Genomic DNA, 18,654 nt, shown 5'->3' on the forward strand with positions numbered 1-18,654 from the left:
CTCTCTCGTGACCTTTATAACCTCCTCCTCCGACTCTCACCAGCACCACTAAAAATACTTTTAATTCTTCTGGAAAAACCCAGCTGCACAGTGCTGTTCAGTGTACACAAGCTGTATGCTTGACCTTCATGTAGTTGGAAGCTCTGGATGGTTCTCTCAGTAAAGCTAGCAATCTGGAAATGAAAGGAAATGAAGGCAAAGTAGGCATTTGACCAAAGTTTCTTTATCCCTTCTGCATTTTAAAACCTCAAGTATCATTCCGTTGATTTTTTTGAACGCCCCACAGTGGCATCTCTCTCATACCTGGAAAATCTCTTAACCTATACCCCAGATCTCTGCCCAAATTTAAGCAAAGAACCAGGGTGGACTTAGCGGGTCTTGTTTTTAGTTTTTTCTGTCTAGAGCTTATGTTACGGGAGGTGCGATATATGGGAGCAGGGACCAAGCGAAGGAATTGGTGGGTGGGCGGAGAGGGCGTCCACCAGATGAGGACCTGCTGGTGACGGGTGTTGTCCCGTGCAGGTCACACCTCTGCCTCAGTTTCCCCATCGCTAAGATGGGGACAGTAATAGTACCTGCCTCATGGAATTGGGGGATTGGTTAGTTAATGTTTGTAGAGCCCTTATGATGGTGCTGATCAACAGTCAGTAAACGCTCACTATTGCATTACTTTTGTTATTATTTTTGTCGTTATTGCTCTCATCATCATCATTCTTCTGACCCGGTGGAGACCACAGAGTCTCTGCACAGCAGTGCCTGCTGTCCGAGCCCCAGGGCCGCACCCTCAGCCTCCCCGAGGGTTCGGGGGAGTGTTTCCTGGAGCCACACGGACCAGATCCCGGGCTGGGGTTACGGCTTGCTCTTTTCTGCATCTTCTCTCGGCATCACTCCAAAGCAGTGCTGTCCAGGGACGTGCCCGGGTCCGGGCTGACAAGCGGCACTTGCCCACCACACGTGGTGGTGACAGCCTTTGGCCTCAGCAGCCAAAGAGAAAGGCACGACTTTACACTCGCAACCCAGGAATGGAGTTTGGCCTGAGCCCTGAAAACGCTGGGGCGCCCCTGATAAAACAAGGAGACCTGCTCCTCTCCTGCCTCTCCCAGGCTCTGCTGGCCCCAGGGACTCCTGCTTCTGGAGATTCCCTCAGTAGGTGATAAAGCCTCCCTAGAAATGCACGGCAGTGCCTCAGGCCCTGAGCCCCCCATCCCCAGACCAAGGCTCCCTGCCTGGAAGGGCTGGGGGAGACACAATAAACCAGGCCCTGGAAATAGAGGCTGGGGTTTGGGCTACAGCCAGACTGACCCCCATTACCTCTGTGTCTGGGCTGCTGGGGACGGTTGTGGGAGCACTTCCCTCAAATTGTCCCTATCGGCTGAGTCAGGACAGGTCAAGGTTGCAAGTGGGTGGGTGTTGAGGTGTAAGTAGCTGTGCTGGGGGTCCGCTGGAGCGCCTCCAGTTCCTGCCCAGGTCTCCTTAAAGAAGTCTGGCTCCCTGCCCGCTTTGCTGTGGAGACTGCATGTCCTGGACCGGCCTGACTTTGAATACTGTCTTCCCAGAGGGGAACTGGACAACGTGTCTTTGGGATTTGGGGTTCCCAGGTCTGGGGCTCATAGGCATCACTGCCCTCTATGCACCCGCAGTGCACCGAGCCCCATGCACACTCACGTCCCTCACAGACACGCGCAGCTGTCGCTCACCCTGCCCCCTGCACAGCAGCATGGCAGGAGGCCAGGTTGTATCCCGGCTTATCGGCTACAACCCAGCTTCCTCTGCCTGTGTTCTTGCAGGCCTGGAGCTCTGAGAGCCAGCCTCCCAAGTGACTTCCCGAGAACCTCTCAGATAATGAGAGGAAATGTGGTCACCAGCGCATAGAAGGCTAGAGTTCCGGGCTGCAGCTCCAGGCCACCACTCCCTGACCTGGGCCCACCATCTCTCTCCAGGCAGCCCTCAGCTCTTCACCGTGAGCCTGTGGATGCCACTCAAGATGTCCCCTTTTGGTTGCTGGGGCCTGCCCGCCGCCCTTCTCGCCCTGTTCTGCTGCCCAGGTGAGCTGGTGCCTGGGGTTCCTGACTTGGCGCATGCCAGCCCAGAGGGTGGGCCCCTGCTCCCCTGGCTTCAGGCGTGGGAGGGGGTCCTGGTCCTGAAGTCGCTGAGGCTTTGAACACAGTGGCAGCCACCACGGGTACAGGATGCCGTGCCAGCCTGGCTTCTCCATGATCCTGGGGGCGAAGAAAAAAAAGCTAGCCTTTTGGACACAGCTTCGTGGCCTGTGGCAGGTCACGGAGGCCGAATGGTGGGCTGCACGGGGGGGGGGCCTGAGGTGGAAGGGGTTGCTGGGGTTCGAGGAAAGGTGAGGGAATGCCCCAGCTGTTCCTCAGATGTGGCTTCGAGACAGCAGGGGGCAGCAGAGGACGTTGCCTTTTGACTGCGGCCTACAGAAGGGAGACCCACACATCTTCCAGGGGGTCAGGGGACTTGAAGGAAAATGCCGCCATGTGCTGAGCACTCGGTTTTGGACAACCTGCCAGGTGCTTTTCAAGTACTATCTCACTGAGCTTTCACCACAACCCTGCAGGAAGGGGATTACTAGCCCGTTTGACAGATGAAGAAACAGGTTCAGAGAGAGAAAGCACCTTGCCCAGGGTCACACAGCTGGTACCTGGCAAACTCAGGATTTGAATCCAGCTCTGTCTACCTGCAAAGCTCCTTTCTTGTCATTTCATTATATGCCACCAGCTGAGGGCTCAGTGGGGACATGCTGGAGCTGTGGGAGCACAGGGCAGGCCCAGTTGGTTGGGACCAAGGACCTTCTGGCCATCACTGAGTGGGAGGTGAGCACTGGGGACTCAACCTTTATGCATCGAATACTTCCCGAATGTCTTCCATACACAGGGCATTGTGCTAAGCACTAAGAGAAACCTGAAAAATCTGGGCCCTGCCTTCCAGAAGCTCCAGAACATCTAAGGGAGAGCCAGCATGAATATAAATCATTTGCAATTACCTTTCTAAACTCTTCTCCCCCTGCCTTCCTCCTTGCTGAGCTCCAGCCATCCCGATCTTGCCATTCCTCAAGCATACCAAGCATGCCCTTGACCTGGGGTCTTAGTGCTGGAAACACTCCCCCTCCCCAGATAGCTGCAGGGCTCACCCCCAGCCCGTCCAGGTCTTTGCTGGATATCTTGGTGAGGCCTGTGCTGACTATTAAAATGACGGCTCCACCCACCCCCTCTCTCCTTCCCTGGGCACTTGTCACCACCCGGCAGGCTGGCTATTTCACTTGCTGATTATCGTCTGTCTCCTTCACTATAATGTGAGCTCTGCAAGGGCAGGGTTTGTTCTGCTTTGGTCACTGCCGTGTCACCAGAGCCTAGAATGGCACCTGGCACAGAACAGCTTTTCAAAGAGCATTGGCAGAAGAAAAGAAAGGAGAAAGGGTTAAACCCACGGCCACAGGGGCCAAGAGGACACAGTCCACCTCCAGTTCTGAGAGGCCTTCATGGAGAAGGGGACATTTGGGCTGGGCTTTGAAGGTCAAATAGGATCCCTCCCCATGGTGATGGAAGATGTAAGAAGAAGGGAGATGGAGAAGACTAATTTGAAGGTGAAGGGCTGGAGGAAGAGTAACCAGAGGCAGGGAGACAGCTGGGGCAGCAGGGAGACCTCTGTCTAGAGGTGAGGTAATAAATAAGGCCTGAACAAGGGGAGAGTAGCAGAGGGGCCGTCTCTGGACGTTCTTCCTGGGCACCTGTCCCTTGATCAGACAGCCCATGGTGGGCAGTTCCATGGTGCAGGGCAGCAGAGACATTTGCTGCCCCCTATTTCTGGTCTTCCAGGGTCTGGTGAGACGTTTGAGGTACACACGTATCCAGAGCAGCTGGTGGTGGAGCCCGGAGGGTCCACGTTGATCAACTGTAGTACCAGCTGTGCCCTGCCTGACACCAGCGGCCTGGAAACCACTCTAACCAAGACTCTGGTGGCCAGTGGAACTCAGTGGAAGCAGTACTTGGTCTCCAATGTCTCCCAGGACACAATCATCTACTGCTACTTCACCTGCTCCAGGAAGCAGAAGTTAAAGAGTCTCAACGTCAGCGTGTTCTGTGAGTGCCACACGGACCCTCCTTCCCGCGGGCTGAGCCTGTGTCGGCTGCGTGTCTGCCGGGCTACTCTGTTACTGCTCCCGGGCACTAGATGTGGTTCCCACCTCCCTGGGCTGCTGGGGTGACAAGGAACAGGACCCCCCACCTTGGGCTCAGAATCTGCTCACACCCTTCACTGGCCTCCTTGAGCCTGCTGGCAACCCCAGGTCTGGGGCTTGCTCAGAGGACAATCTAAGCAAGGTCTGCACAAATCTAAAAGTCATTTCCCGGGCAGGGCCCGCAATCTCCTCCCCGCTCGGTAGCAGTGGACACCCCCCTCCCCGTGACGAGTAGTGGGGCACCAAAAGAAAGGCCAGTGTGCTCTCCAGTCGCCCCTGCCCTTCACGGAGAGGTTAAGGCACCCCCCGGGGCTTTTATATTCCTGGGGGCCCCTGGAAAATGTGTGACCATCACACACACACACACACACACACACACACACACACACACACACAATTGCATGTGGGCCATGGAGACCTTCCCATAGGCCAGGATTCCCTCCACATCTCAGCACCAAGAGTATGGCTTGGGTCTTTCCCATGACCAACATCAGTGGATCAAGTGAATAGAAAGATGTCCTAAATCCAGCCTATTATCCTGGGGTGACTGGGGCAAGGTATTCTAGTTCACAAGAGAATCCAGGGTACCACTGAGGGCCCTGTTTAATAGATAAGGGATGGAGGCGGCTATGAATCTGATCCTGGAGAAGCAAGGCAGGTCTGACTCCAGTCCCTGCCTCTTAAGTGAGGACCCCACAACGCGCGGCCCTGATCTAACGAACACTCCCTTCTAAGTCCCAATATAATCATCCAGCTGTTTAATGTGGAAATCTGTGTTTGATTTCTGGAGGAGACCGATCCAAATTTTTTATTTCTAGTTGGCTGTACACTTTCTGGACCTCCTCTTTGTAGACACCTGACCACCTCCATTCTTGACCATTCCAGAAAATATCATGTTGGTAAAACTACCACCCAATATGTCCTTCACCCTGAAGTGTTTCCTTCTTCCTCTCTCTACACTCTAGAGCAGACCAGGCCCCAGCCCGCTTTCCCAAATCCAGCCAAGGACCTGATAACACTACGGTGCCAGGGGCTGGGCCTGGCTGGGTGGGGCCTGCTGGGACAGCACCCTCATTCTGACCAGAACCCCCCGCTCTTTCTTCCCCACAGACCCTCCAAAGCAAGTGCTGCTGAAGCTGAAGCCCACTCGGGTGGCTGTGGGGGGATCCTTCACCATCGAGTGCTGGGTGCCCAATGTGGCACCTCTTGAGAGCCTCACTCTCACCCTGCTCCGTGGCAAGGAGGCCATGCACAACAAGACCTTTAGGACGATGGCACTTGCCCCCCAAGAGGCCACAGTCACACGTAACGCCACAGCTCACAAGGAAGACGGCCGCCACAACTTCTCCTGCCGGGCAGACCTGGACCTGCGGTCTCTTGGTGGGGACATCATTCACGGTGTCTCAGAGCCCCAGACGCTCAAGGTCTATGGTGAGGGAGAGCCCCCAGAAGGAGGGGGTGGGAGGGAGCATTCATCTCCCGTTCCTTAGAGGAAGAAAAAACCTTCACCACGTTCTCTGCCAGCTCAGGGGCCAGGCGCCCAGGGACCCCACACTTAATCCCAGGGGGTTCCCTCTTGCTCTCTGTCTTCCCCGAAGCTCTCTCCACGTGCCCAGTTTGGACCCCAACTAGTTGCTTGACCATTAGTGACCAGTGTGACCTTGACCAAGTCAACCTCCTCTCTCTGGCCACAGCCCCTGTCTACATCTAGAGATTTGGCCCTAAGATCCCCTGGAGCGCTGCCATTCTGTGACCCTTGATGGCCAAGGTGTTCCCTGTCTTCAGAGTTTGGTAGAAGCTCACTCAGTTCTGGCCAGGGAAGGGCTTGGTCTGGACCACGCCACTGTCCAGGCCATGGTGTCCAGCAACCATGTGCTGGGGGACATCTGCCCTCATAGTCTCACAGAGGGCTGGCTGGTAGCCTGGACCCTGGCCCACCTTTCCCCTAGGTATTACACCATTAGCCGCTCACGTCTGCAACACGGGTGACTGCAAGATGGGGGAGGGCCGGGTGGGCGACAAGCACACCTCTGGGGCCCTAGCACATGGGACCGGAAGACTTCTAAGACCACTGCCCCCTCCTGCCTCCCCAGAGCCTATGCCAGACAACCAGATGGTCGTCATCATCACAGTGGTGTCCGTGCTGCTGTTCCTGTTTGTGACATCTATCCTCCTGTGCTTTGTCTTCGGCCAGCATTGGCGCCAGAGGCAGATGGGCGCCTACAGGGTACAAGGTGCTTAAAGGGGCCTGAGTCGGGCCTACTGGGCACAGCCTACATGAGTGGCATGGTCACCAGCACGGCAGCCACTGGAAGTCAGCGTGGCTCCTCAGGGTTGTGGTCCAGCCCTGGCTGCAGGACTCTAAGGAGCAGCAGAGGACTTTGGGACCATTTCCTCTTCTAGTCTAAATATAAATACCTGGACTTAACCCTGTGCGTCAGTGTCTTCTCCTGGGATAGAACTCAGCAGCTGGGAAGGGTACCCACCAGGCCCAGACTTCTCTCTCCAAATGTCTCCTAAGTCTCCCTCCGCCCACTCATTCACAGGGGCCTTCTAGAGCGCCAACCAGCCCAGATCCTGGGGTGCCCGCATGCTGACCAGCCCGGGCACCAGACACCCATTCTCACGGGGCCCTGAGTGACTAACTTCTGAGGGAGGGTGGGGCAGAGAGACTTCTCTTCCTTCTTGGCCCTCTGGGACCTCAGGCCACTCCCACTGGGAGCGGGACAGGGCTCTGACTTCTCCTTTCTGCCACAAGAACCAGCTTCCTGGGGTGAGGGTGGGGCCCAAGGGAACTGGCTCAGCTCCAGGACCTTTGAGCCAGGCCTCTCCCCCATCACTCTGGGCCTTCAGAGAGCCTCGGACAATAAAAGCAGTCCTCCCCTCACCTGCTCCATCATTAGGCCATCGACACCCCCCAGCCCTAGCCATCCCAGAGAGGGGTGAGTGGAGGAGGTCGAGGGAGGGCTCTGGGTCCCAGACCACGCCCTGTGGCTTCCCAGCCCTGGACGATGCTTAGACGGACTCTTACTCTGGGGCAGATATCAGGTCAGTCCAAGGTTTCAATGGGGTGAAGAGTGTATTGATTCACCCAGGAGAGAGCCTGGCTGCAGCTAAGGGAGGAGAAGGGCTGTTGGGCATGGGTGCAGAGTCACAGGCACTAGAGGGGCACGTAAGGGCTCCAGGGCTCTTTCCAGCCCTGCGGTAAAGCTGGCAGGGTCCCAGGGCTGGCATCTGTCCTCATGGTAGGCTCTCAGCATCATAGTAGTCTGGGGAGAGAACAGCACCTTCGCCTTGGCTCCCTTCCTGCCTCACTGGACCCCAAGGAAGAAAAGGGAAAGGGACAGGCCAGTTGCCTACAGTAGTGGTGGTAGGAGCTCCCTGTCCCCCAAACGGCCCTCCTGGCCTCCTGATCCATCCCCGGCCTGGGCTTGGGCCCCACTGCCCACCCACTCTGCCCCTACCTGAAGCCGGGGGTACATCCGCACCCACAGTCCCTGTGGCACTGGGGGGTGGGGGCGGGGGGATGGCTCTCCTGAGATGGAGAAAAGAAAGACATTCCCCCCCCCATCAGATACTCACCCCCACGTATCTCCACCCCACCCTCAGCCCCTGGTGAGCTCTTCCAGCCCAGCCCCAGAGCAGGGCCCTGGCAATGCTTAGATCCCAACCTCACTTACGACCCCCTTCTCCCAGAGGCAGGAGGGTGGTGCTGAATCCTGGACGTGTCCTGCAAGTAAGGCTGATGTGGGGGCGGGGAAAGAAAAGGGACTGGCCAGGGTAGCAGGGGACCCGGACTGGGCATCGGGCAGGGGAGGTAGTGGTGGTGGAACACCAAAGGCCCTTCCTCCTGGGCTTGCTTCTCCTCCTCCTCCTCATATTCCTCTTGTTGACCCTCCAGGTAGACCTGGGGATTGTGGGAACGGGGGAGGAGAGATGATGATACCAGATCCAGCTCTCCCTACCCCCACTCCTCTGTTCCTCTAATTTCTCATAAAATGGAGCATTGTCTACATGCAAGCAAGCCACCTTGGAGACATTTATTTCTTATTTTTCAGGAGGGAAAACTGAGGCTCAAAGAGGCTGAACAACTTATTTAAGGTCACCCAGCTAATAAGTGGCTGAACGGAGCCTGGAAGCTTCCAGGTATGACTGCAGAGCCCTGGCTTTGCCCCCAACTGTGCCTCATCAGGGAGGTGGGGTGTTCATCCCGGGGACCCCCTGAGGGACGGGGCGTGAGGAACAGCAGCAGGTCTGGCCAGCCTGGACGCTGGACACAACCTGGCCCCCTCCGGGCGTCAAAAGCCTACCTGGCTTTCAAGGGCAGGTTCTAAGGTAACCTGCTCCTCCAAGGAGCCTTTCCCCAACCAGGTGTGCACTCGGGCCTTGTGCCTCTCCCTGTGACAGCCACCGCCAAAGCTGCCTTGTCTTCACGGCCGTTCGTTTATTCTTTCACTTGTTCAACAAATATCACTTGAGCCCCTAATAAGTATCAGGCCCCCCTGCAGACCCAGGGTACAGTGGTGCCTGTCCTCCCGGGCCTGTATTCTTGTGGTGGATGCACTGCAGGGAGACCTTGAAAACAAGACCTGGGTGGTCCGGATTTGGGGATCCCCACCAGATGGAGGCGTCTGGCATGGGAGTCTGGCACATAAGGGATGCCACAGGGGCCCAGCCAGGTCCACTGCACTGTTGTCTGATTCTTTTTCTCAAGGGTCCACCCCTAGATGGATCCCCACCCTTGGACTCGCAGGCCAGGCGAACGGCCCTGGTGGCCCACCTCCCGCGCACGCACCTGCGGGTGGGGCTGGGGCGGAGCTGGCCCTGGGTGGAGCGCTGCTGCCACCAGGCGACTCAGCAGCAGCTGGTGCATCTGCGCGTTCTGCAGCAACATCAGTTCCAGCAGGTCTGGGGCGGAGGAGCTCAGCGGGTCTATGCCAGGTCGCCCACTGCCCACGGCCCCAGGGCCTTTCCCACCGCCCCCCCCCTCCTCCCCCCCCCCCCCCCCGCCGATCTCCCAACGCCCAGCCCAGGACCGCGCGGGAGGGATGTGCCTCGAGGAAGCCTAGAGAATGTGCGAGGCAGAGTGGGGTACACGGCGGGTGAGCCCGGAGTCTCACCTTCCTTCACTCGGCCCGGCTGCGGGGGCGGAGGTGGGGCGGCCCATGCGAGCGGCTGCAGGACGGTCACCCAGGGCTGGGGGGAGCGGGAGACTCAGCCAGGCCAGGCGGGCAAGGGATGGGGGACCCTCACCCCCCCCCCGCCGGGACACCCCCACCCCCCGAGTTGCCTCCCTAACCCCTCAGGGGCCGCGTTCTTCTCCCCGCGCGCCCACGGCCTCCCCCTTCCCTGAGTCTCTTCCTCTGCGGCTCACCCACCCCACTTCCTCCAGGGACGTCTCCCCAGTCAGCCAACCTCAAAGGCCGGCTCAGCCCTCACCGTCGGGGCTGCACTCTGTGATGGGAGCTGACCCCAGCTTCCTCCGCTGCGGAAGGCCATGCTGGTTTCCGCGGGTCCGGGTTACCTAGGCGACGTGGGCGACGCGAAACTCTCCTTCCACGCATGCGCAGGTCCCTCCCCGGCCCCAGCGCTCCGGGCGTGTTAGGCTGTCCCACAGGAGGTGTCGCCTCTGAGGGATGCCCACCTCCAACGTGCGTCGGTTCCCCGGGCATCGCATCTTGCTCCTCCCTCTACCTCTCACCCTTGTGCACCTCCAATACCTAGCCTGGGGGCTCGTGTTTGTTGAGTGAATGAGTGAGGGGCTGGGGAGACTGGCCCGTAGAAAATTCTGTAGGAGCGGACTTGGCGGAGAGAGGCAGGTGAGTGAGGAGATCAGAGGATGCGTTTCACTCTGAATCAGAGGGGCGTCCTTCAGGCTGGGAGTGGTTTCTGGAGCAGACCAAGGAAGCGAACATCAACCAAGTTCACAGAAAAGACCTGGGCCCTGGCCAGAAACAGGTGGCTGGCCCCTGGACTCCCCCCTTGTGGCCGTTTGCTCCCTCATTCCTGGCTGCTGCTTTACAGAGGTGGAGAACCCCAAGGAGTTCAGCGCCAGTGCCCCCATTGTTGTCCCCCATCCTGGAAAAATTACCAAAGCATACATTCTTTTGACAGGAAGTTATCAAGGTCTTCTTTGCTTCAGAACAGGTGAGGGGAGAGATCTATTTCGGCAGCTGTGACCATCCTAAGATAGGCCCTGAGCAGCAGTCAAGGAAAATCCAGACAGGAAGCTGGGATTAGCACCCCTTGGGCTGCCCTTCCCCCACCCTCTACTTCTGTTCAGCTCCTCTTCCTGGCACTCCTGGTGTCTAGAACCAGAAAGACCATTCCCGCCTCCTCCTTTGTGCTTTAGTCCCTGGGAGGGGGGCCTGTGGACCGTGCATTAGCTGTGAGTCTTATAGCTTCCACGGCCATCAACAAGCTGACGTCAGGCAATGTAGTGACAGGCCCTGGGGAGTGGGATGGACACAGACATGCATCTTTCCATCTGCACCCTCATTGCAGTTGGAGGGGCAAAACCAATCCTCGTGCTTACCATCAGCAAACCTTGACCAAGGAGGGGCCTGTGTGTGCAAGGCGCCCTTCTGGACACTGGAGATACAGTAGTATATTCCTGCTGGTTCCAGCATTGCTGGGAAGTGGAAAATGTATTCATGAAGTGAAAGCAAAAATACAAGACTGTGTATGGGGCACCTGGGTGGGTCAATCGGTTAAGTGTTCGACTTAACTTCAGCTCAGGTTATGATCTCATTGTTCATGGGATCTGTGCTGACAGCATGGAGCCTGCTTGGGATTCTCTCTCTCCTCCTCTCTCTCTGCCTCTCCCCCACTTGCACCCCCTCTCTCAAAATAAATTAATAAACTTAAGAAAGATACAAGACTGTGCAAAGTCCCCTGTGGGTGAGACATATAAGAAGGGGTCATGGGGCGCCTGGGTGGCTCAGTCAATTAAGTGTCTGACTTCAGCTCAGGTCATGATCTCATGGCTTGTGGGTTTGAGCCCCGCATGTGACTCTGTGCTGACAGCTCAGAGCCTAGAGCCTGCCTCGGATGCTGTGTCTCCCTCTCTCTCTGCCCCTCCCCTGCTCTCTCTCTCTCTCTCTCTCTCAAAAATAAATAAACATTAAAACAATATTTTTAAAAGAAGGGGTCTTAAAAAGAGATGAATTGATCACTGAAGGATAGGATTCTGAAGTGGAGGAACTTTGGATGGGGCCAAGCAGTGTGAGAGACAGGGAAGCCCGGGTTGGGGACACAGACTGAACAAAGGCACAGGTGCAAGAATAGACAAGGCCTGAAATGCTCCAGTGGTCACACTCTCTGGCTGTGGTGGAGGAGCTGGGCAGAGAGAAGTTCCAGCGGCCCAGGCAGATGCAGGTCATACTCGCAGGCTGAATGGTGGAGTTCAGGCTGAGCTATGTGGGTAGTGGGGAGCTCTTGGTGAGTTTCGAGCAGGAGAGAAATAGGGCAGTAACGTGTGCACAGGCATGTTTTAGGAAGATTCATCTTGTTCCTCCCATCTTTGTTAATGTCAACCAGACTCAGGAAGAGCAAATGTCTGATGGGGATGTATCCTCCCAAAGGTATACAGTTGGTTCCTGCACCCACTTTCCGTGTTTCCATCTGGGGACATTTTCTGGCCACAAGTGAGGCAGGCCGGAAGTCATCCCAGAGGCAAACCTGAAGCATCAAGGGAGAGCAGTTGATGGTAAATTCCCCAGCCTGCTGGCCTCCGGGGGGCAACTCCGGGGGGGATCGTCCCCGAAGTTTTTCAGTAGTCCCTGTGGCTTTATGTCTCAGTTGTCCCAGTGATAATCTGCTCACCAACAAACACACACTTCACTGGTTTTTTCCTCTGTCATTTCTCCACTCCCTCACAGTGCTTCCTGGGATCCCCTTCCGAAGAAACTACTTGCTCCCAAATCCTTGTCTCAGGCTCTGCTTTGGAGGGAATCCAAACTATGACACTAACCTCCCACTTTCTCCGTGTCTGCCCCCAGTCTGCTGAAAACTCCTGGAGAAAGCAATTCTGGCAGCTCTGTGTTAAAATTTGTGTTCGGTGACATCAGATGCAGAAATAGACACGGAGGAAAATTCATCTGGGAGTATAACAGCCAATGGATTCAACTGAGGCAAAGCTGGAGGCAGGGAGGCCAGCGGGAGCCATCACCCTCAGCCCTCTCAAAGAAGCCCAGAGCGGGCTGGAGGTGGCTGTGGAAAACAGTCAGGAATTGGTGATTATTTCAGATACAAGATCGTATGTTAACCACACGCGAAACTTGTATTTTGGAAGGCAGGGCCGAGATAAACGCTATCTGGCTTCTGTATTCAAGCAGAGCTCTTCGTCAAAGGAAACGGAAACATTTGCCAGTTGAAGAATGGAAAAATCGCACATGCTTATCTGCCAGAGCTATTTTGCTTATAGACGATCTAACATTAGTCCAACAGTGGAGGTGACTTTCCATACTCGCCCTGCCTCCTACCACCTTCTTTGAGGCATCGAACGCTCCACCTACTTCCTCTTCATTTTGTCTCGGCGAGGACTCTTGTTTGTATCTTTGCCTTGTTGCTTTATGACTTTTGGGTTTTGTGTGTGTGTGTGTGTGTGTGTGTGTGTGTGTGTCCCACTGAAATATGTACCAAAGTCCTCCCTGTTGCCTTGGTAAATCTGTATCTGGGAATAAACCAAACAGGGAAAAAGGTTTCTACTAAAATGTGTTTGTCACAGTGTTATTTTTAAGAGTCGAAGATTGAACATATCCAGCGTCCTTTAGTAAGGGAATGGCTATATAAATGAAGGCAATTCACTCAAAGGAAGAGTGTGCAGTCATTAGAAAACCATGAAAAATGGGCTCCCTCATCTCCTCCTCCGATGGAAATGGAGAGAAAAGGGAACTTTTAAGAATTTGGGTTGGGTGGGGCTGCCAGGGTGGCTCAGTCCGTTAAGCATCTGACTTCAGCTCAGGTCATAATCTCATGGTTTGTGGGTTCGAGCCCCACACCAGGCTCTGTGCTTTCGGTGCAGAGCCTGCTTGGGATTCTCTCTTCCTCTCTCTGTCCCTCCCCCACTTACACATGCTCACCCTCTCTGTCTCAAAATAAATAAGCTTTAAAAAAAAAAGAATTTGGGTGGAAATTTCAGTGTTTCTTTTTGGTACAGATGAGGAAGTGCTAAGCAGAGGCAGAAAACCCAGCAACAGACACTTTTCTTGAGCCCCCTTTCTAGCGAGACACTAACTGGAAGGAGCTAGTTATGACTACTGGCTATGTGGGGAGAAGCCTTGAAAATATCACAGGAAAGAAATTCCATTTTTCTGCGTAGAGGCTCTATGCTGTTTGTCCAAATCATGGCTATCCTTGTGAGATGCGTGTGTGTGTGGTTTTGTCTGACAGGCCCCTGGTGGCACTTTGGAGACTTATAAATGTCTAGATGGCAGCAGTGGGATGCATTGTGAAGGGAACTTGCTTTCAAGGTCCCACCTCACAGGAATAGGACTGTGGGGTGGAGTCCAGAGCCCTCCCCTCCTTGACTCCCAGAATTGGGGTGTCACCAACCACAGGGGAGCACCTGCTGAAGCTCCCAGAAAGTCTCCCTGACTGAAGACTCAGGGAGAGAACTGACTGCTCAGGCAGGGGTGAGGGGTGGGGAGTAGTGGCCAGGACAGGGTATGACAGGGTGGGTTCCTGTGGGTCATGGTGGGATTTTCTTTTCTGTCGTTTTTTTAAATTTATTTATTTACCTTGAGAGAGAGAGAGAGAGAGAGAGAGCATGGGCAGGGGAGGGGCAGAGAGGAGGAGAATCCCAAGCAGGCTTTGTGACGTCAGCATGGAGCCCGACACGGGGCTCGATCCTAGGACCCTGGGATCATGACCTGAGCCAAAATCGAGAGTCGGATGCTCAACCGACTGAGCCACCCAAGTGCCCCAGAGTGGGATTTTTCCGAAAGGTGCTTCTAAGAATTCTTTTGTCTGTGGGCACCTGATACTCAGCCTAAACCAGCCTAAGGAAAAGGGACGCTTTTTGGCTCATGTGATGGGGCAGACAGTGACATAGCTGCTCTGTAGTTTCACTGACCCAGGGGTCAAGCAGTGTCTTCAGGCCCCTCTCTCATCCTCCCCCCGCCCCCACATCGTGTGTGGTGTTCTCGTTGGCTCGTCCTACAGATAGGCCCTTCCGCTAGGTGGGAAATACTCCTCAGGCACCTTCTGACTTGTTACTTCAGTTACCCTAGACAAACTCAGAGAATCCTGAGGAGAGAGAGTTCATCTTTCTTTTGTATCAATACATATAACTCCCCAGGAAGGACTACGATTGGCCACACTTGCGCCACATATCCAGCTTTTGGACTGGCCACTGTGGCCAAGAGGATCGCCCAGATCTGGGCGACATGGCCATTTCTGTGGCCGGGGCGGGGTCATCGTCCTGCGATCAGCGGCCACCCCAGAATGACCTATTTGGAGTAGGGAAGGAGCAGTCCCCCAAAGGAAGGAGGAATACTGTTATCAAGAGAGGGAGGCATTCATTCCCCTTGGGCTGTGGGGAAAAGTCATATTTCACATACAACTTTGGTTTTCCAATCAGCCTTATTCCTAGTCCAAATGACACCTTGTGCAAGTCAGAAAAATTAGCCTTGTCCTCTGGCCAGTTTGCTACCATCTGCTAGACAATTATCATCTAAAATACATGAATCTATAATGATTGCAAACGTGATTGGTGCCCAGAATTGTACAGTAGACAACCCGTACAACTGAATGCAGCAGCCCTCCCCCTCATATATTACAATTCCCTTCAATTACTTCAATCCCTCATTAAAGTCATTCTTACCCCCACAGAGCTCTTGGCAGGGCCCAGGCAGAGACCAAAAGGGAGGAGCCATATATGGGAATGACAGCTGCCTGCCCACCACCTCTCCTCAGTGCCCACGGACAGGGAGGACTGTGCTACGAAGGGGACAGTAGCCAGCAGCAAAGCAAACTGGAGCCATGGCAGGGCCCTGAGTGATGTCAGGGACCCCAAGGAACAGTTCTGGGGAGACAACTTGGCAAGGATGAGACAAAACGTTTGCTTTTCCTCTGAGCGCTAGAAGAGAAGATCCTTGCAAAGAAAAGGCAGGGGTGACCAGACACTTGGATTACGTTAGCAACAAAACTACACGGCAAATATGTGTCAGGAAAGGTCAGCGAGCAGAGCAGGATAAGAACCATGCACAGAGAACACCAACGCTCACACCTGTGGGTTTGGAAGACGAACCTCTGAGGGTGTGAAGTGACTCACCTGGGGTGAGACGCGGGAAGTCTGGGCATAGCAGGAACTTTGCAAGCCTCAGCCAGGCCTGGCCTTCAGGGAGGGTCTCCACGAGGCTGCGGGCTGTGTCCACAGAGGGTCTCTGGGAGGAGAGAGGCCACCCAACCTCCAGGACTGAGGGGGACCACTCCTCAGGCCTCCCTGCGCCCCTCACAAAGGCCACGCTCTGTCCTGGGCTCCGCGCAGCTGGAGAGCTGGCTACCAGAAAAGATGCTTCAGGGATGGTTGTGGGAGAGTGGGTGGGGGGAGCATCGCGGGGAGCTTTGGGGTTCTCTTGTCCGCCTGGGGCAGGCGCTTGAGCTGTGAGACGGGTCATTTCACAACAGCTCCACTAGGGGTCACCACAGACCCAGAAAGGAGGGGGGAGGGGGGCTGAACCAATCTCAACCTGCCCCCCACCCTTTGTCCCCTCCCCAAGTTCTGAGGGACAGATGTCTAGCCAGTGGGATGGCGGGGGGGTGGGGGGGGTGGGATGGCGGGGGGGGGGTAGTGGCGGTGGAGAAATGACCCTTGAGACTGCTGTGTTGTCCAGCTAAGAGCTGCGTGTGTGTGTGCATGTGTGTGTGTGTGTGTGTGTGTGTGTGTTTGGAGGTATGTGTGTGTGAGGGATGTGAGGGATGTGTGTATGTGTGCTGTGTTTCGGTGTATATTTGGGTGTAGGGGGACGTGGGTGTACAGATAGGCAGACACTTGATGAAAGTCTCACGATCATAGGTGCACACGGGTGGCCCTGGGTACGCGTGAACAGGAGTGTGGACGTAGACAACAGTACGGATGTAAGTAACATGCGTGGAAATGCGTGAGTGCATGAGCGTGACCGTGGGTATGGGCGTGTGTACACACAGACGGACACTTGATAAAAGTTCACGCCCAGGGTATGCGACGTTTGTGTTCACCCGGCTGTAAGTGTACAAGTACACGCACGAGCCTGGTGTGAGTGTGGGAGCGTGTCTGCGTAAGCAGTAAGCCCATTCGGGAACAGGTGTAACACGCAGTGCAAGTGTTTGTGTGCACGTGTGGAGGGTGATTTACACGTATGGCTGAGCGTGTGTGAGTGTGGCATTTGCGTGGGGAGGGGGCACACCCACAGTGCGTACCGGAGCAAGTGTGCGTGTGCCCCCCGGACTCCTGGCAGTGAGTGTGAAAGGAGACTGACACAGAGAACGAGCCCTGTAAGTTCGTCAAGGGTGGGAAAGGACCTGCGTGAGCGGGCTCATACGCGTGCCCCGCTGCGTGTGCGCATGTGCGTGTGCGTGTGCACACGTGTGAGCGGGAGAGTGTGCGGCCGGCCCAGGCTGAGCCTGAGCACACCCGGTGAGGGAAGCACGGCCCAGGCTCCCACCTGAAGATTGGCCCAGTCCTCAGGTTTCACTCATGACCCTGTGACATCAGCGGCAGCAGCTGTCCCCGCCGCCCGGCCCCCCGGCCAAGTCCCCCAGAGTCCCAGCCCCAGCCGGAGGTGGGCACGGCACTCCAGGCTCGGCTGCAAGCGCTCCGCTCCTGTCCGGCAGTGAGTACCGCACCCCGCCCCGGCCGGCACCCCAAGGGCAGGCCACCCCAAGGAGCGGGGCACCCTGGCCCTGTGCCCAGCTGGCTTTAAGGAAGTCACCACTTCGCTCCGGGCACCGCTGTCCTCCTGCCCACACCGGGCCCTGCTCTGCCCCGGCCTGTGCCTTGACCCTCTGTCCCCAAACTTGCCTCTCGTGGCCCCGTCCTCTGCCCTCTGTGCCCCTGGCTGGCTGTCTTTGCTCTGAGCAAGGGTCCTTGCCCTGGTCACAAATGGCCCAGTGGCGAAGGCTCGGCTCCAGACGAGCACAGGGTGACCCCGGCTGAGTTTCTTCAGGAGGGGAGAGCAGAGGAGCCAAAACAGCCTGTTCACAGTGGCGGCTCAGCCGGTTCACAGTGGCTTGGAAGGCAGGGCTGTGGGGGGAGGAGAGCGGCGGGAGGCCGGGTGGGGGGTGGTGGCGGCTCCTTTGCTCTGCTGAAACAGGAATCTTCGAGATGCCAGCAGAGGACACGTCTCGGGCTGTACCGCCCAGGCTCTGCCCACCGCCCTGGCCTCTCCCGGCCGGCCCGTGGCGCGCCAGGCTCCCTCCCTAGACAAGTAAGGAAGGCAGAAAGCCTGGCGCCAGGGGAAGAAGATGGGGCCACGGCACTGAGGGGATTCTGGGGGATTCGGGAGGGGACTCGGGGGCCACAAGGCTGGTGCCAGGGCAGAACACAGCCCCCTTCCCTCTCCCTGCTGGTAGAGCCAGGAACTGGGGGCACAGGGAGGAGGGTGAGCAGTGGCTAGTGGAAGAGGCGGGAAGGTCTGAGCAGAGGTAGGAGAAGGGGTTTTGGAGGAGTGTGGTGTTGCTTATCAGAGGGGGGCATTTGTTCAAAAGATTGGGAGGTCCCTGCCCAGAGGGCCCGGGGGTGGGGGGGTGGTGGAGGCTGCTTGAGGCTTTCCAAGAAGGCGCTGGTGTGGCACAGAAGGCCTGAGCCCCTTCCCACTCCACCCAGTTAAGTACTGTGTCTCGCTGCCCCTCCCCCTGCTTGGGCACAGGGCCAGGTCCTGGTGAGGCCTCATGATGCCCCAGGGTGGGGAGGTGACCCTCCAGGTGGATACTAAACATGTCCCCCTCCCACCCATAACACTGGCAGCGGGGGGCCTGCACAGAAATAAATCACCCCAGAGCCTGGGAAGGTTAGAGCCCACAGGAGCCTTGAAGGCTGTTTAATTTAGCCTCTCTGGATGAATCAGCTTGAGGACAGTTAGCTAGAGACAAGTTTGGGGCCTGTCTGGTTAGTCTGGAGAGGGGAAGGGGCTGACAGAGAGGTGGGGAAGAGCCAGTGGTGGGCATTGTTGTCCCTCATCTATGACCAAGGCCACGACTGCCCCCAGGGCCCTGAGCTGAGCTAAGGAGACCCCCTAGTGGTGGCAATGACCAGACACAGGTGGGGCAAGGCTGGGTTCGGGGGTAGAGAAACACTGGTTCTCCCAGGACCCTCCAGATTCTTCTGGGGTCATCCCCAGTCCCCTGCCCATGATCGGCAGCCTTACTCCTTATGGCCGTGTTGTGGACAGTTGTGGTTATCACACTAGTATTTGGAGCCACATCACGTTGTGTGGGCGATGCAGGGACCCAGACATAAAACACAATGGCACATTTCC

General features: G+C 56.4%; 3 protein-coding genes across 8 annotated transcripts in view; 2 read left to right on the plus strand and 1 right to left on the minus strand.

Moving 5' to 3' along the window:
* Window positions 1-1,801: 1,801 nt before the first annotated feature.
* On the plus strand, window positions 1,802-6,623 carry ICAM2 (intercellular adhesion molecule 2). The gene is made up of 4 exons (XM_058704359.1): window positions 1,802-2,045; window positions 3,834-4,097; window positions 5,306-5,626; window positions 6,289-6,623. Exons 1-4 carry the CDS (start codon window positions 1,853-1,855, stop codon window positions 6,435-6,437), a joined length of 927 nt encoding a protein of 308 aa, XP_058560342.1. The 5' UTR covers window positions 1,802-1,852; the 3' UTR covers window positions 6,438-6,623.
* Window positions 6,624-7,255: 632 nt separating this feature from the next.
* Window positions 7,256-9,760, minus strand: PRR29 (proline rich 29). 6 transcript variants are annotated; one of them, XM_058704366.1, is made up of 6 exons: window positions 9,635-9,760; window positions 9,316-9,391; window positions 8,991-9,103; window positions 7,876-8,102; window positions 7,660-7,730; window positions 7,256-7,464 (listed from the first exon to the last, which is right to left on the minus strand). In XM_058704366.1, the coding sequence occupies exons 1-6, from the start codon at window positions 9,692-9,694 to the stop codon at window positions 7,436-7,438; spliced, it is 576 nt and encodes a 191-aa protein (XP_058560349.1). In that variant the 5' UTR covers window positions 9,695-9,760; the 3' UTR covers window positions 7,256-7,435. The 6 variants fall into 6 exon arrangements, with proteins under 6 accessions (XP_058560349.1, XP_058560345.1, XP_058560346.1 ...); XM_058704362.1 differs by having other exon boundaries at window positions 7,256-7,509; XM_058704363.1 differs by having other exon boundaries at window positions 9,611-9,729.
* A 7,144-nt stretch (window positions 9,761-16,904) lies between these two features.
* The window catches only part of SCN4A (sodium voltage-gated channel alpha subunit 4), a 45,015-nt gene continuing 43,265 nt past the window's right edge, over window positions 16,905-18,654 (plus strand). The window contains exon 1 of the mRNA XM_058703242.1: window positions 16,905-17,010. The gene's annotated coding sequence lies outside the window, so the exon portion shown is untranslated. The remainder of the gene's footprint in view (window positions 17,011-18,654) is intronic.

Source organism: Neofelis nebulosa, chromosome 16 (genome assembly GCF_028018385.1).
Source record: "Neofelis nebulosa isolate mNeoNeb1 chromosome 16, mNeoNeb1.pri, whole genome shotgun sequence".
NCBI lineage: Eukaryota > Metazoa > Chordata > Mammalia > Carnivora > Felidae > Neofelis > Neofelis nebulosa.

Bases quoted from the DNA above. Each gene is read 5' to 3' on its own strand.
- ICAM2 (XM_058704359.1), top strand. From the start codon at position 1,853: ATGTGGTCACCAGCGCATAGAAGGCTAGAGTTCCGGGCTGCAGCTCCA. The intron at 2,046-3,833 runs GTGAGCTGGTGC...CTGGTCTTCCAG, and splicing joins CGCCCTGTTCTGCTGCCCAG to GGTCTGGTGAGACGTTTGAG. The intron at 5,627-6,288 runs GTGAGGGAGAGC...CTGCCTCCCCAG, and splicing joins CCAGACGCTCAAGGTCTATG to AGCCTATGCCAGACAACCAG.
- PRR29 (XM_058704360.1), bottom strand. From the start codon at position 9,694: ATGGCCTTCCGCAGCGGAGGAAGCTGGGGTCAGCTCCCATCACAGAGT. The intron at 8,103-8,990 runs GTGCGTGCGCGG...CACAATCCCCAG, and splicing joins CGCCCCAGCCCCACCCGCAG to GTCTACCTGGAGGGTCAACA. The intron at 7,731-7,875 runs GTAAGTGAGGTT...TCTCCATCTCAG, and splicing joins GCCTCTGGGAGAAGGGGGTC to GAGAGCCATCCCCCCGCCCC.